At 35.6% G+C, this 25,552-nt stretch overlaps 1 protein-coding gene across 2 annotated transcripts in view; it reads right to left on the bottom strand.

Annotated features, from left to right (window-relative positions):
* MAP2K4 (mitogen-activated protein kinase kinase 4) overlaps positions 1-25,552 on the bottom strand; it is a 179,681-nt gene that overhangs the window by 47,626 nt on the left and 106,503 nt on the right. For both annotated transcript variants that reach the window (XM_044676684.1, XM_044676683.1), the window contains one exon: positions 14,481-14,655. In XM_044676684.1, the coding sequence (XP_044532619.1) occupies positions 14,481-14,655 (175 nt within the window). The remainder of the gene's footprint in view (positions 1-14,480; positions 14,656-25,552) is intronic.

The following is a 25,552-nucleotide window of genomic DNA, read 5'->3' as shown; positions in this document are numbered from 1 at the left end:
TTTTGTAACATTTGTTATAAAGGTCAAATGATATATGTATATATTCTCTTATGCATGTAATATACATATACAAATGTATAAAATAAATTGTAAACCTTTTAGGTACAATATAAATATTAGCTATTACTATTGTACCCAAAGATACAATCAACGGATTACATACTTATTTCATAGGCCTAGAGGCTGCAAGGGGCTCCATAAGCCTTCTAGGCTTCCCTTAATTTTTAGTGAGGACCAAGGAGCATGTAACTTGGCCAAGCAAAATCCTTGTTAAAAATTAGTCAATATTGTGACTCTTAAGCAGTTAGGGCAAAAAGTCTTTTTTTCCTCCTAAAAATGACACTATGGGATACACTGACTGAAAACATGAAATTGAATTTGCCATTTCTTATGACCTAAGTGAGATATTGACAGATAAAGTTTAAACAATACCTCTTTTATATTACTTGGATTTTACCTGTTTTCTACCAGAATACATTTGTACATACTTGATATTTCAAGAGCATTTCTAAGCATACATAACAAATATACATACATAGGTATACATATGTATGTATATATGTACATGTATTAACATCATCTTATTTCATTACTTAATTCAATAATTAGTGGTTTGAATTAATTCAAACTCCTTATTATCTAAGATGGACAATTTAATTTTCCTAAGCAAAATTTTCTAGACTATACAAATAAAATATGTAACAGGTAAAAAAGTAAGTCTTAAGAAAGGTAAATTAATAATCAACCAAGTTTCAAGTACTTAGAACTACTTCAGAAACATCCATAAACAACTGAAATTGCAATTTCAAATAATTATTATGTATTCTGTACATGGAATCTCAGTTATCTCTAATTTCCAACATTTTGTCTAGGTCAAATATGTACTTGAAAGTAATACAACATTAAATACTCCAAAAATTCAAAATTTCTAGGGATTAGAACCGGATTTTCCCTCAATTTAAATAAGTGAAGAATCTTTTTAAGTCAGAACAAAGCCCTAAAATAGATACAGCTAATCTATAGATATTGCTAATAAAACTAATTTCTACAATTATAAATGTTTGTGTCTCTAAATTGAGAAAATACAAAAAGAAGCATATATTGCTAAGCCTTTTCACTGACCTTTGGTATTAGCATACCTTTAGATAAACTTCATATCAGATCACTTTCCTCTCATTGTCCCCAAAAATGTACCTCGACATTTTTACCTCCACATTTTTTACCCTCATGCAGTCCATTCCACATAAAACACATAATCTCGGACTAGAGAATGCTTTGTCCAATCGCCTTCAGCCAATCCAAATCCTAGTCATGCTAGTTATTTTGTCCTTAAAGGACAAAATTTGGTTTGATTTCTTCTACAAAGCCTTTGGCAAATATTCCAACCCACAGTGAGCTTTTCTTCTCTTATGCCACAGCCTGTATCTTGAGAACATTCAGTTTCCTCTCACTAGAGGTCTTCAAATTAGAAATAAATGATCAACAATCAGCGATCTTATCCCTTTATAGAGGGGATGTATGCTTTAGGTATGGGTTGAACAAGAATTCTATGTTTTCTTTGAATTCTCAGATCAAATTATTCAGTAATCAGTGAAATGAATTTGTGATCTCATTAATTTGGAAATTCCTACCCATGATGCAGATCATAGCCTATCCATCTCTGCCAATCTTATCCTACTTTTGTCCCTGACCTCCCCAAAACTTTATGTATATAGTTTATAACTGCTTTTATATTGGTCCCAGACTCTGAATTAATTAAGGCTTTATTAAGGAGTATCTATGTGTCAGGCACTGTAAGCAACTTGCACTTCCAATTTTTAGAATTTTAAGTTCTCCACCTAAGGACAGAGTCACATACGTCTAAATCCCTTCATATAGCTTCCCACACCACTGGGCATGTTTTATATCAACCCTCTGTGAAATATGAAGCAGAAAATGCTCCATTTAAAACCTCTAAGTAGCTTTATTGGTAAGAGGACTATGTTGTGTTTGATTCTGCTTCTTCTGCATGGCCTGTTGTGTTTAATATATACAAGGCTGGGGGCAGCTGGGTAGCTCAGTGGATTGAGAGCCAGGCCTAGAGACAGGAGGTCCTAGGTTCAAATCCGGCCTCAGACACTTCCCAGCTGTGTGACCCTGGGCAAGTCACTTGACCCCCATTGCCTACCCTTACCACTCTTCCACCTATAAGTCAATACACAGAAGTTAAGGGTTTAAAAAAAATATTATATATATATATGTATATATATATGTATATATATGTGTATATATATATATGCATACAAGGCTACATTCTACAGTAGAGATATGGTAAAAAATAAAATATTCTACATTCGTGGAAAGAAGAGGATCAACTCCTCCACTAGAGCAAAAGAAAGATAAACAGATTTTTTTTCAACTGTGTAATTGGTAATTGATGGACTTCATCTTCTCAGTAACCTTAAGGATAAGAAGAACAGCCACTTCAGAGAACATATTAGAATTACTAAAAGAAGAATTGGAGGACTGTCTAGCACCAGTGAAAACTCAGGTAAGATAATTAATTCATCAAAAATTAAGTGCCTACTTTATGTAAGAGGCTAAGGATGATAAAAATGAAATTGTCTCCAACCTTGATGGAGTTTATATTCTACAGGATATGGGAGGGTGAAATATAACAACATAAATTGAGATGTGAGAACACTAAAACTGAAGGGTTCAAAGGACATGTCACAAAAGTGACATCAGAAGGAAAATAAAGATTGTGAAAGTCAGAGATGAAAAAAGCCATTCCAGGCACGGAGAAAGACTTGTATGTGTTCACGGGTAGGAGATGGATTATAGAGTTAAGTAACTACTAATCTGAAGAACAACAATATGATATGAGACCAAAAATAAAGTTTGGAGCCAGAATGTGGAGGGGTTTACATGCTAGCTAGGCTGAAAATTTTGCATTTTATCAGAGAAACTGAGCTACTAAAAGTTAAAAAAGCAAATGAAGAACCATTTCTACAAAAAACAAAAAATGAACTGTAAGTACAAGATGTGGGAGGAGTAGCTGGACAACAATTTGTAAAAGACTTGTAGCTTTTTAATGTACTATATGTCAACAACAGAAGGTGGTAGTCTAAAAAAACTTGTTCTGTTTAATCCCAGACAGCAAAACTAGAAGCATATAGGATATTTTGGTTTCATGACTTATTAATGATCTGTGGAATGTGCTGCCTCAGAAGCTAAGATACTCTAGTACCATGAGTAGTCTTCAAGCAAAAGCTATATGATTACTTGATAAATACATTGTAAAAGGGATTCTTTTTCAGCCATAGGCTAGAATAAGATGGCCACAGAAGTCCCTTCCAACTGAAATGCTTTGATAAGGATCACTGTGTGACTTGAGTATAGGGCAAATTCCAGATGTGTTCTGACATGTGGTGAGATAAGGGAAGGGGGAAATGGAATGAACATCAGATGAAGAGATTTAAGATGAAAAAATTGTGACAACAACATATTAAAGTATCTTGCCTAGGGTCACAGAGTATTAATAAGTAGTTGAGGCAGTATTTAACCAAGTCTTCCTTACCCAAGTCCAATGTGCCATCCACTACTACATTCTGCCTCTTCCAACAGTCACAGTGAAATCTGAAGCATAGAGGAAACTAAGGACTGACCAAGGTGGAATAGAGTTGAGTGTGTTAACAAATTGTAGCTTTGGGAAATCATATCCTTGTCCAGAAAGATAAATTTGAAATGACTAGGATAAGGAGAACACAAAGTAGGAATTTACAAGGATGAGAAAAAAAGAATGCAAATGAAGATGGGGGGAAAAAATGTTGGTAAGAAGCTCCTACTCACAACTCAGGATCTTATGATGACTGAGGATACTGGATAGACAGTCAGCTTCACGCTAGAAAGCTAGGGTAGAAATAAGAATGGTGAGGAAGAAGGAAGGAAATCTTCAGGTTCTGATGATCAGTTCCAAGGCTAAATACATACTGTGCCAGCTCTCAGCCTCACCAAGGTTGTAAGGGAATAAAGCACACTCTGAAAACCTATATGTAATTCAATCTGTATCACTTTACAGCACATTTACCAGGAGATAATCTCATATCATAAAAACTGAGGTCATGTGAGAAAAAGTCCCTCTTCATCTCAATCTTAAAACTCAAATTTCAACAATGTCACTTAGAATTTCTCCTTTGTTCTAATGTTGGCAGAAGTGGTCCTTCTTGCCAGCTCTTTACATGTACCTTGATCCCATCTCCAAAAGTATGTCCTTTTGATCATCCCCTTTCTCCCTAATTTTTATTTAAAAAAACAGCCACTACTAGTTCTGTCTCTGCTATCTACAAACATGCCAAGATCTGACTCTTATTTAAGTACCATCCTTAATCTCTCCACCCTTTCACAGTCAGACTCAGTAAAAGCTGACTACACTCACTGCCTCTACTCTTTACCTCCTGCTTTTCAGTTCCTTGAAATCTGGTTTTTGTTCCCATCACTGGAGTGAAACTGCTTTCTCCAAAATTAAAAATGACTTCTTTTGCCTTTTTTATAGTCCTAATCCTTCTTGACCAATCTGCACCATTTAATAATGTTGACTCTTCCTTCCAGATATTTTCTCTGCTGTGGGTTTTTTGTGACACTACTTGCTTTTTTTTTTTTTTTAAACCCTTACCTTCCATCTTGGAATCAATACTGTGTATTGGCTCCAAGGCAGAAGAGTGGTAAGGGTAGGCAATGGGGGTCAAGTGACTTGCCCAGGGTCACACAGCTGGGAAGTGTCTGAGGCCAGATTTGAACCTAGGACCTCCCGTCTCTAGGCCTAGCTCTCAATCCACTGAGCTACCCAGCTGCCCCCAAACTACTTGCTTTTTTTAACCCTAATCTTCCATTTTAGAATCAATACTGTCTATTGATTCCATGGCAAGTGATATGGGCTAGGCAATGGGGGTTAAGTGACTTACCCAGGATCACACAGCGAGGAAGTATCTGAGGGCAAATTTGAATCCAGGACCATCTCTAGGCTTGGTTCTCAATCCACTGAGCCCCCTATCAATCCTGTGTCACTACATTCATAATCTCCTCAGCAGACAAAAGAAATGGTTGTTCACGTCTCCAATGTGTAGGTTTATCCTAGGTGTCTGTCTTGGGCCGTTTCCTCTTTTACTATTTGGATAGTCAACAAACTCCTCTTTATCCTAAACTGTTTGGGTCTCACAATAATTCTATTTATTACCTCTCACAGTCCTAAACTCTCCTCCTCTCCATCTCTAAGTGTCCTTTTCAGCACTGGTTGTGCCATCTCTCACATACATTCAACCTTTTTTGAAGTTCACACAATTAAAATTTTCCACTCATCAAAATCATTGTAGCTATACCATAGTTACCTCCAAACCTTCCTTCTCCAGGAGTACAGCACCTGTTTCACCATTTTCCTCTCCCTCCAGTCTTTATACTAGAAGAATATAATGTTTATATAAATGGTCACTAAAACTTCCTAAACTCTTAATTCATACCTCTTCTTAAATCTACAGTATCTACTCTTTCACTATACCTCAGCTACACAGAGGGATAGTCTATATATTTAATCTTGCCATAACACATTCCTAATCCCATTGAGATCTTCTTTCTCTCCAGTCCTCATACTTTCTGAAATCTTTATCCCTGTTCTGCTTTCACTCTCCTCCCTTTCCAAACTCAAATTAATAGTTAGCCATTTTAATTCTATACCATCCTCCACTGAATTCCTTGCCCCTCTATCCTAGCAACATTTTCTTCTTACCAAACCTTAGCACCATCTGCTTTCTCCATTCATCTTTACAAGCTGCTTGCATGAAGTAGAGGAAGGAAAGGAGCAAACATTGATTAAGCATCTAGTATTTGCCAAACACCATGTTAGACACTTTACAAATATTCTCACAACAGCCCTATAAGGTAGCTCCTTTCATTATTCTTTTACAGTTGAGGAAACTGAAGCAGACAGAAATTAAGTAGCTTATACAGAGTCACACAGCTAATTTATGTGTCTAAAAACAAATTTGACTTCAGGTCTTCCAAACTATTTACACAGCTAATTTATGTGTCTAAAAACAAATTTGACTTCAGATCTTCCAAACTATTTCGTCCTAGCTGCCTCTCACAATTGGGTGTAGACTGGGCACATTATAAATTTTTTGTTATTTAACCTCTGCTGATATCTCACTGCAACAAGGCATTTAGTCCTTTTATTCCTCCCTAATTGATTCCTTATCTTACTCCCCGATAAAACTCCAAAATTTTTAATCCCTCCTATTATTCCCCCTCTGTATTTTCCACCACCTACAATGTTTCTGGGCTTCTTTGGAATTCTCCATCATCCCCCAGTATCATATACTTTCTTCTCTCTGCCCTATTACCAACCTCTTTTCAACTTCCTTTTGTATTTTCTCTTCTCCTATTAGACTGTAACCTCTAGAGGGAAAGGATTTATATTTGGATCCTCAGTGCTTGGCACAGTGCCTGGCAGAGAAGAGATTGGTCTTTTCCTATCCCCTCTCTAACCACCCCCTCCTAACTTCACAGAAGAACAGTCCTCTTATTGGGAAAAAAAAAATGAAACCATCTAACTCCCTTTTTATTCCTCTTTATCTCAAAAACCTTGAACATGACTTCACATTCTTTTTTTCCTTTCTCCAATCTCTGACGAAAACACAGACCTTGTCCTTTGTTCAAAAGCCATTTTCTATTGGGACATTAATGCAGTGTTGGTGGAATTGTGATCTGATCCAAACATTCTGGAGAGGAATTTGGAATTTGCCCAAAGAATTTGCCCAAAGTTCCAAAACCACATACCTTTTAATTTGTCAATACCCCCTACTAGGTCTATATTCCAAAGAGATTTTTTAAAAAGAACTTATTTGTATCCATCAATTGGGGAATGGTTGAACAAGTTGGGGTAGATGACTGTAACAGAATACTATTGTGCAATAAGAAATGATGAGTAGGATGATTTCAGGAAAAAAACACCAGAACAAAACAAAACAAAAACCAAACGCCTGGATTTATATGAACTGATGCAAAATGAAGTGAGCAGAACCAGAAGAAAATTATACACAGTAACAGCAATGTTTTTTGCTGAACAAGTCTGACCTAGCTATTCTCAAATACAGTGATCCAAGATAGTCCCAAAGATAAAAACATATTATATTTCATGTTTTCTTCTTTTTCTTTTTTGTTGAGGATATCTTCTACAAAATGACTACTTTGGAAATATGTTTTATACATGTAAAATATATATATCAGATTGCTTACTGTCTAGAAGAGGGCAGGGAAAGAGAAAATTCAGAACTCTAAATTTTAAAAAATGTCAAAAATTGTTTTTATGGGGCAGCTGGGTAGCTCAGTGGAGTGAGAGTCAGGCCTAGAGACAGGAGGTCCTAGGTTCAAACCCAGCCTCAGCCATTTCCCAGCTGTGTGACCCCTGGGCAAGTCACTTGACCCCCATTGCCCACCCTTACCACTCTTCCACCTATGAGACAATACACTGAAGTACAAGGGTTTAAAAAAAAATTAGTTTTACATATGATTGGGGGGAAAAGAAAAATTTTTTGAGTATTTGAATATTTGGCAGTTTATTTTTATTATTATTTTCTAAATAAAATATTATTAAGAAAAGAAAAAGGAAAAAAGAAGTTATTTTCTGACTCTGCTGCTCTGGAACAAATGTATGGGCCTTGTTTCTTTGTGATGTTGTATTTCTTGGAATTGAGTGCTATTAGTCAAGGATCTCTGAGACAACCTGGGACCTAAAAAATTTCCATCTGATTACTGCTTTCCTAGGCTGAGCTTTGGAAGCTGTTGAGTCCAGTTTGAGTTTAAGTGATGCGACTATAGTTCATTTCAACTATCTAGAAGACTTAGGCTTGAAGTAAGAGAACCACAGGCTTCTTGGTCTGTGTTCCCTGCCTAGTTTATTAAGCTGACAAACTTCTCTTGTACCTGGCCCCGGTTCTCTCTAATCTCACTACTATCACCTTTGTTCAGGTTCTCATCATCTCTTACTTGGATTATTGCAATAGCAATTGGTCTCCCTGACTTAGTCTTCTCACAATTCCAGTCAAGGTGAAGATGTGACTAGGTGATACCTTTATTCAATCAACTCCAGTGTCTTCCTACTGCCAAATATAAACTCTTCTGTTTATTTTCTAAAGCCCTATACAACCTGGCCCTAACCTGTGATTCAGCCAATCGGGTCTTTCCAAGCCTACTTTCGATGCACTAACTCCTGTTTCCATGCTTCTGCACTGGCAGTCCCATACACTCCTTATCTCCAACTCACATAGTTCTTTCTTCCATTAAAATGAAGCTTAGACACCATCCTCTGCAGGAATCCTTCCCTGATCCCCCAACTGCTAGTGCCCTTCCTCTCAACGTATTTAACTTTCAAAGTATTTAACTAGTAAGCATACACAAATAAATCTAAATATATATATATATGTATATGTGCATATATATACATACATCATAAATGTCTAAGTAAAAATGTATTCTTTATATTTATGCTGTATATAATATTATATGTACTTTCATATCCCCCCAGTAGAATAGAAATAAACTCTAAGTATAGATCATATCATCCTTTATACTTGTATCCCTGGTGTCTTAGCACAGTAACTGGTATATAATAGGTACTTAATAAATTAACATCTCTTGGTGATCTTACCAATGTCTGAAGAGCATAATTTAAGATCGAAGAACATGAGAGAATAGATCTAAACTGAGAATTTGTTAAATTCTATGCAGATGGCACTTGAAACTTCACATCCAGCCCTTAGCTCTCTCAATTCAAGCACTGCATTTCCCAGCTAGTTATCTACATCTCAAACTCACAACATTCAATAACAAACTTAATTTCCTCTTAAGTCCACCTGTCCTATTTCTCCCATTCTGCTAAGATTGCCACTATTCTTATAGTCACCTAGGTTTGCCACCTAGGAGCCATCCTTAACTCTTTACTCTCCCTCACTCACAATAGCTAACCAATTACAGTATCTTGTTCACAAAATCTCTCATATCTTCCTCCTTTCCATTCATACCACAACAATCCTAATTTAGCCTTTCATCTGAACTACTTCAGGGAGTATTTTATTGGGTCTTCTTGAATCTGGTTTCTCCCTTCTAATCCATCCACAAAGATGTCATCTTAATATTCTTTTTTTTTACCTTTACTATACTTATCTCTATACTACCTATATTTCTTAGTATACCCTCTTCCAGAGAACTATCCCTTATGACAAATGAGAAAAAAAAGAATTCAATAAAAATAAACAGCATATCAAGTAAGTCGAACACCATAAACAGTGTTCCATAGTCCTCTATATGTTTTTAATATTTCCATATTTTATTTTTCCCCAATTACACATAAAAACAATTTTTGACATTTCAACTTGATGTTCTTAAGGCACAGGGTCTGACCATGTAACTCCTGTTACAATAGTGGTTCCCTATTTCCTCAAGGAAAAAATACCAACTCTTCGGTTTGGCATTTAAAGCCTGGTATAATCTAGCTCCAACTTATCTTTTTTAATTTCTATCTCCTACATAGGCACACTCCTATGTTTGAACCATGTTGGAATACTTACTGTTCCCTTTTCATGGCATTCCATTTTTCATCTTCATGCTTTTGGACAAGCTGTCCTTCACTATTTCTTCACTTTTTCCTATGAAGGCTCAGTTCAAGTATCACTTCCCCTTTCTTGATACCTTTAAGTTGTTGGTGCCCCCCATCTCTAAAATTACTTTATGTAGAGTATTTGAAAAGTCATAGTACTATTTTAAGTTATTAAAACTTTTGAAATAGCCTATACTTATTTTATATCACAGTGCCTATCACATACTAGCAATATAAACGTTAGCAACATGATTATTTCTCTCCAGTAGAAAGTTCCTTGAGGGCAGGAACTGACTGGTTTTTATATCTGTGTCCCCAGTGGCAAGTAAAAGTGTTTAGTGGGTCCTTAAGAAATGTTGGTTTAAATGAATTAAATACAGAACAAGCACTTACTTCTCATCCTCAGACTCCAATAGTATAGGTTCTATAGTAACTTTGATACTTCCCATTGTGACAGGATTTTGCAGTAAATCCTATCCAAAACACTACAAAATAGTTTTCATACCATTTAGCATCAGGGGAATAATGGCAGAAAAGAAAGATGGTATAACATAGTATGCTAGCTTTTCTACCTAGACTAATATGTCAGAGATCAGATGAGAGCAACTAACCCTGAAGAAGAGAATCAAGAAAATCTTCTGAAGCCTGACAGGTTTACATGAGAAGCTATAGAGCATGAAGAGAACAGATCTAAGATGGAGAATTTGTTAACAATAAAAGTAGAGTTTCAGTGAAAGAGCAGTTTAGGAGTTTGAGGTCCTCTACTTGGTTCTCCCATCCTCCTATATCTAAGCAATATATGCTACTCTGGAGAAAAAAGACCCTAAAAAAAAGTATTTCTAGAAAAATCAGAACTCATGTGTATTAGGGGCAGCTGGGTAGCTTGTTGGGTTGAAAGCCAGGCCTAGAGATGGGAGGTCCTAGGTTCAAATCTGGCCTCACACACTTCCTAGCTGTGTGACCCTGGGCAAGTCACATAACCCCCCATTGCCTAGCCCTTACCACTCTTCTGCCTTGAAGCCAATACACAAAAAAGAACTCAGGTGTATTGCTTAGTGCTATTTTACCATATTTCTGACTTTAAGAAGACAACGTCTTAATTGTAAACTTACACATTGGTAATGTAATTACACAATGTAAGATTTAAATCAATATCCAATAACTCCGAGTATTATATTTTATAAAGTTTATTAATAATCACTTGAAGTAGAAAGAAAATAAACTAAAAGAAATAGAAGTTCAAACCTAATTATCTAACAAAAAGTAAATTCATGTGTGTAGATTCTCCTGCCTGGCAAAAAAGTCTGCTTCCAAAGCTGCAATTAGGGGAAAGGAGAGAGAGGGGTGGGGTCACACACAAACTTTATCTCCAGAACCTAAGGATGTAACTTAACATAAGAACGAAATTAGGATGCTGGGATTTAGAGTTCTGGGGAGCAGATCCTAATTACCCAACAAATATTCCAAATGTCATAAACAAAACAAAACAAAAAAGATTGTTTCTCCAGTTTCAGTAAATAGCCTCTCCATGAAGTTTTTGTCCAATATTCAAAGTATAAACCAGCTTTACTCTGAAAAGTACCTGGTTCAACTAACATATATCTCTTTTGCTGGTAGAGCTGCTATACTTTAAAAAAAAAAAAAAGATGGGTTTTAGCAATGAGAATCTAATACATCCTATAAAAATAAGGTAAGAAAACTGCTAAAATTCCAAACACTTCCTGGCTGTATGACCCTGGACAAATTGTTTAACCCCAAAAATGGTGAGGAGAGGTGAGGTGAGGTGAGGTGAGGTGAGGTGTAGTGAGGGGAAGTTATCTTCCAGGACTTTCCCACTTTTTAACCAAACCATGACAATGACTATTGTCTATTCCAATATATAAATAACTTCTAAGGTAGTAATACTAATTTGTGAAAGTTGTATTGTATGATATAATTATTAAAGCTATCCTTACATACAGAAAAGTATTCTTACTACTAAAGGTCAACTTTTAAGAACTCCGATTCAAGTTCAGCATAGGATCTCTAAAGTTTAAAAGGTCTTGGCATTAGACAAAGCTAAAGCCCTAAGTCCAAATGGCTGTTTCTTCTTAAAACTCAGTTAGGACAGGTAACTATGCCACCAACCCTATCACCTACATGAGGGAAAGGAAGATGGCCTACCAAAAGGCTTCAAAATTTAATGTGTTAGATGTATCCCAGATATTCCAAGATATGACCATATGATTTTGCCATAAACCCAAATTACTTTGTTGTTATTGTTCAATCATTTAAGTTATATCCAAAACTCTATGCCCCATTTGAGCTTTTCTTCACCATTTTCTTCTCCAGCTCATTTTACAGATGTAAACAGAGCTAAGTGTGTCCCAGGGACACACAGCTACTAAGTATCTTAAATCAGATTTGAATTCAGGAAGATGAATCTTTCTGACTACAGGCCTAGCAATGTATCCACTCTACCACCTAGATTCCCAAATAAATTATTCATAATCTCAATTCTTTTGGAATAGAAAAATAGCTTACTACAACTGGTCATGCCAAACACAAAGGAAGAAATTTCTCCTCTCCATATAAGGATAAGTGATGATTTAAAATGTACATTTAACAATAACAATTCCAAATTTTTTAAATTATGGGATACATACTCATTGCACCAAAAATATCCGACAGGGCAGCAATGGTAAGTTATCTTTGCCACTGTCATTATATTAAGAATATCTGGTTACAAACAAATTGGAAATCATTGCAGAGCAAGTCAGGTCATCATTATGATGGCTCACAATACTACTATCCAGTTGTAGTCTATTCTTTTATAGATGATGTTCTCAGCATTCAAGTCCCTACTATATGACCACTATTTGGTATTATTGTACCAAAATGAGCCCCAACAAATTTCTCAAGACCTTGTAATAACTCTGCAAAAAATCCTTAAAGGCTTAATATTTATTTATAGAGTGATTACATATGGAGGTCTTTAAATGCTAAGCTGAAATGTTTCATTTAATCTAAGAAGTAACAAGATTCACTTGCTTTTCAAGCAAGGTATTAATATGGTCAGAAATATGATTCAGAAGTATTATTGTGGCAGCTGTGTGGAAGATTTTTTAAATGAAGACAAATTAGGAGGATTTTTCATTGGTTCATCATAGGTAAAGAGGGCCTAAACCGGGGCAGGGGCAGTTGTGCAAATGGAGAGAAAGGGACTGAAAGAGGTTGTAGTGATAGAACTAATTGGACTGGGGTTGGGGTGAAGGAAAGGGAAAAATAAAGGATGATTCCAATTAAAAGTAATGAGTATATTCTGAGTGACCAGAAGACAACAGAAACAAGGAAGTTCATATAAATGACACATTTTATTTCTAAAAGTGGTTCTTTGTTCTAGAGGGGAGTATCTTTCATTCCCTTTCTATACTAACTATTCAGTAAAAATATACATTTATTACTTTGTACATTAATTACTCAGGTCAGTACTGCTAGGCTCACATAAACAGAGGTAGGGGTGTAGAATATGACATGTTCATCACCAACTAAACATTTTGATATGACTCTAAAAGTCAGAGCAGCACTGAGTCAAGGTGAAACAAGAGGAAGTGAATTCTTGCCAGTAATACCAGTGTTAAAGCTAAAGTTACTGGCAGCAAGAACATGGTTCCACTATGCCCAAAGGGCTTTAAAAGACTGCCTGCCCTTTGATCCAATCATACCACTGCTGGGTTTATACCGCAAAGAGATCATATGGAAAAAGACTTATACAAAAATATTTATAGCTGCACTCTTTGTGGTGGCAAAAAATTGGAAAATGAGGGGATGCTCTTCGATTGGGGAACGGCTAAGCAAATTATGGTATCTGTTGGTGATGGAATATTATTGTGCTAAAAGGAATAATGAACTGGAGGAATTCCATGTGAACTGGAACAATCTCCAGGAACTGATGCAGAGTGAAAGGAACAGGACCAGGAAAACCTCATACACAGAGATGTATACACTGTGGCACAATCAAATGTAATGGACTTCTCTACTAGCAGCAATGCAATGATCCAAGTCATTTCTGAGAGACTTATGAGAAAGAACACTATCCACAACCAGAGAGCTGTGGGAGTAGAAAGGCAGAAGAAAAACAACTGCTTGATCACATGGGTCAATGGGGATATGATTGGGGATATAGACTCTAAACGATCACCCTAGTGCAAATCTCAATAATATGGAAATAGGTCTTGATCAATGACACATGTAAAACCCAGTGGAATTGCTCAATGACTTCGAGAGGAGGGGAGAGAAAGAACATGAATCATGGAGCCATAGAAAATTTTTCTTAATTAATCAATTAAATAAAATTTTAAAAATTAAAAAAATAGATGATGAAAAAATAAATTAAATTAAAAAGAAAAAGAAAATAAAAATTGATATTTTAAAAGTAAAAAAAAAAGAACATGGTTCCAAAAAAAATCCCATTACTGTAGCTGCTATTAACCTTTGCCATGCCAAACCTCCCTTTCCATTCTTTTCTACTTCTTCACTTATCTCAGTGCAGCAGTGCCCTCCTCTCAAAAGGTCACTATCATAATCATTCCCCTCATGACAGTGGTAGAGCCTTAAGTTTGACATACATTAGGGAATCCAGCCAAAATTGCATCATGTATAAACATTTACACATGCAAGCATATGTGACAAGGCATTTGTCATATATAAGCTCATCTAGGTTGAAATGTTGAAATACACCTTTGAGATAAACAGTTTGTTAAGCACTATATTTACAATAAACATACCCTCACTTAGAAACAGCATTATTGCCCCATCAAATTTCATCACCTAATGGATTAAAGTACCAAAAGTAATTATGGGCATCACCTACTTTAACTGCCATTATTTGCCCACTTGGTTTGTGGACCATTTTGTTGACAGAACCATAAGCTCCTCGTCCAATTTCTCCAAGGTCTTTCAAGTCCTCTGCAGTGAAATCCCAGTGCTGTTCAGGGGAGATCTTCAGTTTTCCTGATGATTCAATGCTGTGTGTTCTCAGTCTCTCTCTGTTAAAATATTGGGAAGCAATTTTTCCACATTTTAAATAAGTTTTAACTTTTTCTTTTTGGTAGCACTGAATAAATGTGTGGGAAAGCTTGGTTTCTCAAAGCTACTGAAACATTCTGACCTCCATGTTTTAAAATGAGTAAAATTTAAAGATCTGTATTTATGTTCATTTGCTGTCTCTTCTGTCGTGTCTCTTCTACTCAAGTATAAGATTCTATTTCTGCTTCTGATGAAATTAATTCTGCAAGTTAAAATCACGTCCAATAATGGAATTATATTCTAACTTAACAAAGCTAAATCATCAAATAAGCTACAAGGATTTTCTGATTTGCAAAATCTCAGGAGATGGAAAATTTCCCTTTCAGAATCTCTGCTACATTTGAGGTTCCATTTAATACCAAAAATAATGGGGGGCAGTTGGGTGGCTCAGTGGATTGAGAGCCAGACCTAGAGATGGGAGGTCTTAGGTTCAAATCTTGCCTCAGACACTTCCCAGCTGTGTGACTGGGCAAATCACTTGACCCCCATTGCCTAGACCTTACCACTCTTCTGCCTTGGAGCCAATACACAGTATTGGTTCCAAGACAGAAGGTAAGGGTTTAAAAAAAAAAATTAATTAATTAATTAAATTAAATAAAAAAAGAATGTACAAAATTCCCAGGCATATGTAGAATCAACTGACCTTACCAGAACAGTTGTCATTTGCTTTATTAAATTAAGTGTTTATAACCCTTCTTAATTAATGAAGAAAATATAGATAGATAGAAAGTAAGCAAGTGGCAAGAAAAAAAAGTCACAGGAGGGGGCCCTGTCACTGCAATTTCCCATTAAGGCAACAAAGCTGACTATAAACTTCCAACCTAGAGGTTAAGGGTAAATGAGATTTTAAAAAGTGAACAGTCCAACTATGTGTCGGTAGAAAGATACAATTAATTTAAAATACTGTAAACATACACACTGATGTACAAACATAAGCACAAAATTTTTTCCTTTACCAAGCCAGTAGAATAGCCTATTATCAAACCAAGGATACGCCAACTGTCTTCTATCCAGTACTTATTCTGAAGCGACACTATTTAATTCTAGATTAAAAAACATTTTTTAAAAGATGCCAAAACCCGTGAAAGAAATTTAATCCTGTAGTAAGTACCAATGAAAAAGCATACTTTCTTTTTCAAAGTTTTAAGAATGTTTCATCTCACATCAGTGAAGACTCTTCTTTGGTCACTACTTTGTGCTCCTTGGATTTACAACCTTAAAAGTATTGCCCAAATCCCATTCTAATGTAATTGTAAAGAATCCTCATAGACTATTTCACCTATTATTAATCAGTTGGGTTGAAAGTTTGTGAATACAACATTTTGATTAACTAGCTCCCCAACGATCATACATACCTTCTAGCACCTGGAACCCCCCAAAATCCAAAAGTTACAAGCAAAGGCTGGCTAGACTTTATACATAGAAGATCCAAACATCAACACTCATAAACTGCCTACATGAAATGTTCAGACAAAAGAGAAAAAAATACATTTTCAAAGTTTTTACTTTTATCAATTACCATCATCAATGAGGAACAAACTACATTTACTAGAAGAAGAATTAATTTAGTTATTAACTCTCCCTATTTATAATCTTTCAATTTACAAATTCTGCCACTTGGAGGTAGAATCTGGATTTGTGATTTCATTACTCTGAGTAACTCAATGGGAAATTTCCTCTGCTAATGCAGGTTGGCAACTTCTAGGTCTTGAGTACTACTTACCAAAAGGCACATAGCTAGTATGGATCAGAGAAAGAACTTGAACCCAGATTTGTCTGGCTTTCAGGCCCACTCTTTCCATTGTGCCATGTTGCCTCTGAAAATGGTCCCTCTGCCACTCTGAACAAAGGAAGAAATTCGATCTCTAATACAGGCCATTATAGCCATTAAATACAATGGAAATTTCAAAATCACAGAATCTTTAAGCTCAAAGGGGTATCAGAGACTAATCGAATTCATCCCTGAACAAGAATCTCCTCTAAAATATGTACCAATAGGTCACCCAGACTCTCCCTGAAAACCTTTAGGCTAATGAGGATACCATTCTACTACCCAGAGTACTTCATCTTACTTTCAGATGTCTCTAAGGGTCAGGAAATTTTTGTTGCATCAAGCCTTCACCCACTGTAACTTGTTATGTCTTCAGTGGCTCAAAGGTACAAGTCCTAAGCCCTCTTTCATGTGTATATAAGAACTCTTCAGCCAAGTAAAGATAGCTACCATATTACCTTGCCCCATGCTCCAAGTCTTATCTTTCTCAGGTTAAAAACCTGTTTTCTTAAGGAATTCTCATAAAGCATCTTTCACTATCCTTGTCATATTCCTATAAAAACTTCAAATTATTAATATCCTTCTTAAAATACCATGTTCAGAACTAAGGACAAGTCAAGATGTACTGTGAGTAAAGCACTGAGTACAGGAAAACTACTCACTCAAATCTCTGGGCCTAGGCTAATTGTCTTAATTTAAAACACTAAGGTTACATGACCCTTTTTGACTGCTACATCATGCTGTTGACTCCTATTAAAATACTGACTCATATTAAAACAGGCCATTAAAAATTCCCAGTTTAGAACAGCTAGGTAGCTCAGTGGATATAGCATAGGCCTAGAGATGGAAGGTCTTGGGTTCAATTGTGACCTCACTTTCTAGCTGTGTAAAACTGGACAAATCACTTAACCCCAACTGCCTAGCCCTTACTCCTCTCCTCTGCCTTGGAAGTGATTCTTGCATTGATTCTAAGGCAGAAAGTAAGGATTTACATTAAAAAAATAATTAATGAATAAATAATCCCACTATACCTATCCTGAATTTTTCTGAACCTAAATATAAGTTGTTTATCCCAGCTAATTTCATCTTTTCAGATTTAGTCCAATATTTTAACTAATTGCAATCATTTTGAATACTGATTACAAGATTTTATTTCTGGGCTCCAGCAGTTTCTCTGGATGACCCTTATACCTAGAATGTTTTCCATCCCCATTCTCAGCTTCTTTAAGCTTTCTTCAAGTCCTAGCTAAAATCTTATCTTCTACATGAAGTCTTTCTCAACCTTTCTAATTTTTTTTAACTTGTCTATAGCTTTTTGTACATATTCGTTTGCTTATTGTCTCTTCCATTAGTCTGTGGGCTCCTTGAGGGCAGATACTATCTTCTGCTTCTTTTTTATAACCCCAGAAGTTTAGTACAGTGCCTTTCACAAGTAGGTAGCTAATAAATGCTTATTAGTCTGAATGAATGACAAATCCATTTAGTTGGCTATCCTTACTAGCTTTACATTATCTAAAACATTGGTAAGCATTCAAGCAATATCTTTCTTTGAGTTATTGACAAAAATGTTAGGTACAGATTCCAGGAAATATTAAACCATCACTAAATATGGGTCTGGCTATTCAATCAGTTAACTCAAATATACTTAATCCTTTTCATCTTGTCTACAAAAACTGAATAAGCAAACTGTTCAAACACTTTGCTAAGATCTAAACTATACTACAGAATTCCCTTCATTTTAGTAGTCGCCCCCTTTCATTTATTTAGATAAAAAGAGCCCTTAGAGGTCATCCAAGTACAACTACCTTAGTACTAAATCCAGAGAATGAGAGTTTTCCAAAGTCTCACAAGTGACCAAGCTAGGACTCAAACCCAAGTTACATGACTGGAAATCCAATGCTTTTTTATGCCAGATTGCCCTTGAATAATTTGTTCTAAATACAAAAAAATAATTTGTTCATTCTATTGGCAGTTATCATCAAGCAACATTCTGATGCCTTCTTAGATCCTCTTCTTTTCCTCAGTACAATTCAAAAAGTCCTTTTTTTATTGACCTTAGTTTTCCTAACAAGTCTCTTATTACCAATCAACCTGCATATTAACAAAGCATATACTATGTGCAGTTGCTAGGCTCAGTATTGGGTATACAAAGGTAAATTTTTTGTATTCAAGGAGCCTGCATTATAATGGGGAAAAAACAATATGGGTGCCTATTGTGTACTTATACTGTCTGGGAGAGGGCACTAGCAGCTGGTGCTTAGAAGTAGTGCAGGCCTAGGGAAAGGAGCAATCAGTGTTCTCACTCTAGCCCTTACTCCTCCTCTGCCTCCTCTGTAATTTCTAACGGTCACAAAAAGTCAGTTAAACATCTTTCAATCTTCAGAAAGTCAGCAAGCAGGGCAGCATATCATTTGGTATGTAGAATGGGAATTATGTAGGAAGACAGGCAAGAGACAGGGTGAGAATAGAGGAATGTATGTCTGCCTGTCTGCCTTGTATTTGATACTAAAGGCAGTGTGGTACAGTAGATAGAGAACTGGCCTAAAAACTTGGATACAGGTTACTTCTCACAAACAACTGGCCTAAAAACTTGGATACAGGTTACTTCTCACAAACAATAGTTGTATGTGATTTCTGGACAAAGTCACAATCTCTCAGTACCCTAGACAGTAGAACTCTCTAATTTCTTAAGGAGAGAGTTTCCTCAAAACAGTTTCCTATATCTGTGAAATTAAAGGTTCAACTCCTTTCCATAAAAGGAATAAAGATATCTTGAAGTTTATGGAGTGGAAAACCGGGAAGAAGGAAAAAGACATAGAAGAGAGGTTGTGAGGAGGAATTTGAATGGAGAGACATTCAAAGCAGATAAAGAGGAGGCTCCTGCAAGCATCCATGCAGGGAGTGATCTGGATTTAAACCAGAAGAATAGTTGTAAAAAGTAAAAACAGGAAAGCCACAAGAGTTACAAAGTTAGAAACAACAGGATTTGCCAGCTAATTAGGTCTAGAGATGAGTAAGGGGAAAGCTAGAACCACAACTGAGAGTTTATCTGATGGAAAAACTTGCCAGAAGAGTAATGTTCAAGAAAACTGGGTTTTAGGGGAAAATAACAAAATCTATTTTATACGTTTTAAGCTTGAGATAAGTTACAGAACCTCTCATTCAAAATGATGCATAAATAGGAGCAGCTGGATGGTTGAATGCTAAGCCTTGAGTTGGGAGGACCTGAGTTCCAATCTTGCCTCAAGACACTTCCTAGCTGGCTTACTTATAACCCCAGTTGCTTAACCCTTGTCACTCTTCTGTCTTAGAACAGATACTAAAACAGAAAGTAAGGGTTTTTTTTTTAAAAAAAAAAAAAGAAGTAATGGATCTTTTGCTGACAGCTTCCTTGGGTTTTGTTGTCCATGAATACTGTGCAATTCTACTACTATTATACTTCTTTCAGCATTATATAGTTAAGTCTCTTTGATGCAGATCTTGATTAGATGTACTCCTTTTTTAGGTTAAAACCATTCTGACTAGATTTATTAGACTCTAGGCAAATACATTTCTTACTAACATTGTTAATTTGTCTTCCATTCCTGATAGGGGCCTGTTATTTTTATATTGCTGAAAAGAAATCCAATTCCTATTCTCAAGATTTCATATCAAGCTTTCCATTGTTACTTTTCTGAATCACCAGTGTCTCTGTAGGCTTTAAAAAAAGGAAACAAACACAATTCTTATTTCTTCTTCCTTGAACTTTTGTGGATAATCTGTCCTTCAAGAGTATAGATCAAAATTCTGGTGACTTATCTTGTCCTAGACAAATAATCAGGAATAAAGAAGACCTCTCCATTGTCACCAGTGTCTCTGTGGGCCTCAGTAATGAGACAAACATAATTCTTATTTTTTCTTCCTTGAACTTTAATGGATAATCTGTCCTTTCAGAGTGTAGATCAAAACTGTTTAGAGCACAAGCAGATGCTTCTTGCCCAGACGGTCCATCTCCCTCCACTTTTGAGGGAGAAAAAAAATCTTTTATTTAGTTCTTTCTATTCACTAATCTTTTTTCTTTTATGTAATATTCTTCTATTCTCCAACCCCCTAAAATAAATCTTTTGCCTCTATATAAATCTATTATCTTTTTTGTTTTATATTGAACTCCTTCCATTTTAAAAAAGAAAACTTCACTTGATAGTCTTAATTAAACAGAAGTCCTTCAACTCACTTTATTTTTCCTTCTGTGAGGAAAGTAAGTCTTAATTTTTAGCATAATAGCTTAGAAACAACAGAAGGACATATTATACAATTTATGCAGGTTATAGCAAAATTCTTCTGTGGTTCTCCCTAATATCTAGCACCAAGATCCTTTGTTGCCTCCAGCACATTAGTGAATGAAAGCCTCATTCACCTACCTGGCATCTTATTACCTCATTAGTTCCTTGAGAGTCAGCCTCAACTTGATTTCCTCTGCCTTCATAAAAGCATTTTCAAGTCTTTATGCTTCTCTTTACCCCAATACTCTTACTTCTTTTGCCTCTTAAGTCTTTTCCTTCTTGCTTAGCTTAGTATTAGGTCAAAAATATAGCATATGTTATATATAGCCAGGCTTTAATATATATATTAAGTGACTTGGAAGAAATGGAGTAAAGCATCAGAGAAATGAATGATCAAAAAAGAAGATGGGATGGTCACATATTGCAAGTGAGTGATAACAGGTGAACAGCCTAAGTACTTCCCTGATATCCTTCCATAACAGGAGAAAGCCAAGAAAGACTCAACATTCTGGAATCACTGAGGTGAATTTATGAAAAGACACATAGGCTAGGTTTTCACAGGCTTTCATCATCACTGGGGAAAAGATATAGAATGTTGAGACTGCAAATCAATTTGAGTATAGTTCAGTAACTATTTGCAAAGTTTCTTTTTTCATAGTCTATTAAAAAAACAAAATTAAAATCTTAGCTATTGTGGATATACAGAGAAGAAACCAATTTAAAGGCATAAAAAAATTCAATTTAGAATACAAAGCTTTTTTTTTTTAAAGGAAAGTGGGCATTTTAACTAGACCACACACTGCTGAATTTTTTTCCAAAACAAAATTAGCTCCAAAAAATCATATGAAAATCTTTTGGATTAAAATACAGGCTTCAAGTACTCAGGTATGGAGATGTTTTCATTTTGTAGGGGATTCTTTTCATAACATAACAAGTAACTTTTTCATAACTTAACAAGTGCTACCATTGATAGGCTGATTTGAAGATTCATATTAAACTTTGATATTCTTATCACTATTATTTCCTTTTATTGATATAAAGCTGTTAACAAATCATTCACAGCAAATATAACATTTTACTAAAATACTAAGATGATCGTCTACAATATATTTTGTCACAGTTCAATTGTTATCATTTTTTCTACTTATTTACATTTTTCAAGCATCTGTCAAGATTTCTAGATGTGGTGACACATAAGAATCAAGAACAAAATATCAACTGTGTTCATCAACACTTGAAAAATTTACATAATTTCAGTAACGTTCCTAAACCTACACTTTCCTAAAAGAAATAGTCTTAACTCAAAACCAATATTCTTTTAAGTTAAAGTAGTTTAATACATAATGACATCAGTGTTTAAGAATCATAAAAAGTTGTGCTCTCTGGACAAATAAAAGCCAATGAAGGACTGTTGGAAAGGGAATGAAGGAAATGATATATCCCAAATGAGATGGATATTCTTCTATGCTAAGAAGAGTTTAGAATTGAGCCCCAAAATACATGAATACAACTGTAGTTGAAGGATTGGAGTCATTATATTTACTCAAATGTTGTTGACTATCATCAATGAATCATTATTTGCCAATACTACTACCACTTAGCAACTGCAAGCTAAGCTAGCAACTGCAAAACTTCAACCTGATATTCAGCAATCTCAGATTAATAAAGAAACAAGGACTACATAAAACCAAATAAAATTTTTCATTGCAAAACTGTTCAAGTCCTTAATGAATGAGGCATTTCAAGTTTAGCAAAACAGAACTGAGAAGAGTAGAAGGAACCTAAGTGGAGCAGTATACCACAATGGATAACAAATTCAAGTATGAGGATGAAACCCAATCCCAGATTCATGGGTATGTTAGTATTCAGATATTTCAATGCAAAACTTGTGTGATGCTGTAGGGCTGGATTTGACTTTTATGAAAGCCAAATTCTCCAAACATGGCATTTCCCAAAGGATTTTCTGATTTTAGAATATATATACCTTAATTATCATCAATGTTGCTGGTGAGCTGAACCTGACCTTGAAATTGTAAATGTTATACTGATTCATGATCATATCAACATGGGAGGTCCCAGTGGCCAATATTGACTGAGTCCAATTAATGCAAAGTTTGGAGAAAGGTTTCTTGACATGTCTGACAGCTATGATCAGATTATGAGACAGTAGTTCCAAGGGCATATGGAAAAAATTCAATCAGGAATGACAGGAAAGTACCTACATCATAGTGAGAGGCCTTAACTTTGAAACCATAGCAGAGTACCAGTTTCTACAAGTACTGGGGACTAATACTATTGGTATAAGAGCAATGTCAGAGAAGATAGTGGCCAGATCATTGAGTCTTTGGATTTTCCTTCATCACTAAGAAGTCGGTATTGAACTGTGAAAAGCAAAGAGAAGGCTATGTACCTAGTTGTCCTGAAATTGTAACAACTAGTCTGTATTCTTCTGAAAAGCATGCAGCCACTGACTGATAAAGATTTTTTTCACCTGGGTGTAACCTGGCCTCTCCTTTATCTGCTTCCTATTTTGCATTCTAGACAGTGGCCAACTTTTTCTTCTTGCTTGAACCTCTTAACTTTCTTCCCTGATATGGTGATAGAAACGTGAGAAATACTGATTATTTCATCTCCTTAGAATATCCAATTATTCTACCAGGTCCTTCCTCATAATATTCAATTCTCTCATTCCATTGGACCCTACCCAAACATGATCTTCCTGTATAGCTCCTTCAGACAGTCAGCATCCTTTATTCCACTTCCAATGGGCATATGTAGAGATTAAAACCTATACACTAAAGCTGCTGCTATTATTTTAAAAAGATTACTCTCTACATTCCCTGAGGGCTCTCACTCTACCATGTTATGGCTTCTGAGGCTCTTTGTGAACCAGACCAGTATATGTTGCAATCTTAGTACTATGTGGAAATAAAAACTAAACAGCTGAAAAGAAAAATTTCTGCTTTTCTGGCTGCTCTCAGCTGGGTGGGGACAATGACCTAAGATATTAAAATGTGTATATAAGTATGATAATGACATATAGGTATTTAGGATTCTCAAACAATAAACAATTGGTGTTTCAGCAGCAGTAAATTGTACTCAGGGAAATCAACAATGAGCAGGGTTTCGTTTTGTTTTGTTTTTTTACTTAGGTTGCTTAAATGCAATTCAATTAAACAATATTGAGGGCCCAAACAAACCCCCCAAAATAACTTAACATAACTTTATATTTTAATTATTCATTTGGATCCTTCAAAAATTTGGGTTATGTCAATGGAAGAACATTGCCCTATTATGCTACAATCCAAATTTATAGGAAAATTTTTTTTCATTTCCCTAGTTAAAAGGAAAATTCAACTGATAAAAGGTGAAAGAAAATGAAAAAGCAATTTTCAAAGAAAAAAAATCAAAGCTATCAACAAACTATATGAAAAAAATGTTTGAAATCACCAATAATTAGGGAAATTAAAATTAAAGGTGGAGTCGCCCCACATCTATCAGATTGACAAAAGTGACAAATGCTAGAGGGGCTGTTAACATACCATTGGTGGAACTGATCAAATCCTTCTGGAAAACAATGTGGAAGTATGACCCAAAAGGTAATAATTAGATATAACCTTTGTCCTGTTAATAATATCATTAAAAGATCTATAAGAAAAATAGAGAATAAGACTCAATTCTTTAACCACTGTACCACATACATGCCTCAAAAATCAAAGGAAAGGGGGAAGCTGGGTAGCTCAGTGGATTGAGAGCCAGGCCTAGAGATGGGAGGTCCCAGATTCAAATCTGGCCTCAGACACTTCCCAGCTGTGTCACCCTGGGCAAGTCACTTAACCCCCATTGCCTAGCCCTTACCACTCTTCTGCCTTAGAAGATGGAAGGTAAGGGTTAAAAAAAGAAATCAAAAGAAAAAAAAAGATCAAATTAGATTCCCTACTCAGAAAGTATCTTTGCATATTGCTGACAGAAAAGATGTCAAATCATTATGTCAAAATTAATATAATGGAATATTATTTCACTGTATTAAATGACAAAAGGAAATGTTTTAGACAAACTTTGGGCAACATGAAATGAGAGTGAAATGAAAAGGACAAGAACAATTTATACAATAGCAACAACTCTTTAAAAACAACTTTGAAAGATTTAAGAACTTGAGATCAATGAAAATCAAAACGCCCCCCATGTTTACAAAGGAACGTGATGAAATACGAACTCAATGTGCAAAATGAGATACATTTTTGGGCATGGAAAATGTGAAGTTTTTTTTTTCTTGACTACACAAATTTTATTCAAGAATTTTATTTTTCCTTCTTTCTATTGGGGGAAGGGAAGACAGGAAATTGATAGAAGTAAGATGGGGTTAACAAAATAGAAGAAAAAAGAAAAGATGGGTCAAAGAAATTTTTAAGATACACAATACAACAGTACCTCCCCCTTGACCAAAAACTCCTTCCACTAGTTCTGGGAGAAAACACATCAAACTGAATCCCTCAATGGGGAAAAAAAAAAGCAAGAAAGAAAAATGAGAATAACTTATTTTTTCCAGCACAGATTGGCATGGAGAAATAGATATTGGCAGATAGTAAGAAAGGGGCCGAACAATGAAAGCATCTCTGAGAGAATCCCAGCACAAGGAGAGGCTCTGCACCAAGGCAAAATGATATCATAAAAAGGGGTGGTTAGGTGACTTTAGTAAACAGAGAGGCAAGCCTGAAATGGGGAGGATGATCTAGGTTCAGTTCTGGCCTCAGACACTTCCTAGTGTAATCCTGGGAAGTCACTTAACCTCAATTGTCTAACCCTTACTACTCTTCTGCCTTA

The sequence above is a fragment of the Gracilinanus agilis genome, chromosome 4 (assembly GCF_016433145.1).
Source record: "Gracilinanus agilis isolate LMUSP501 chromosome 4, AgileGrace, whole genome shotgun sequence".
Classification (NCBI taxonomy): domain Eukaryota; kingdom Metazoa; phylum Chordata; class Mammalia; order Didelphimorphia; family Didelphidae; genus Gracilinanus; species Gracilinanus agilis.
This window is presented reverse-complemented; position numbering and strand designations above follow the sequence as displayed.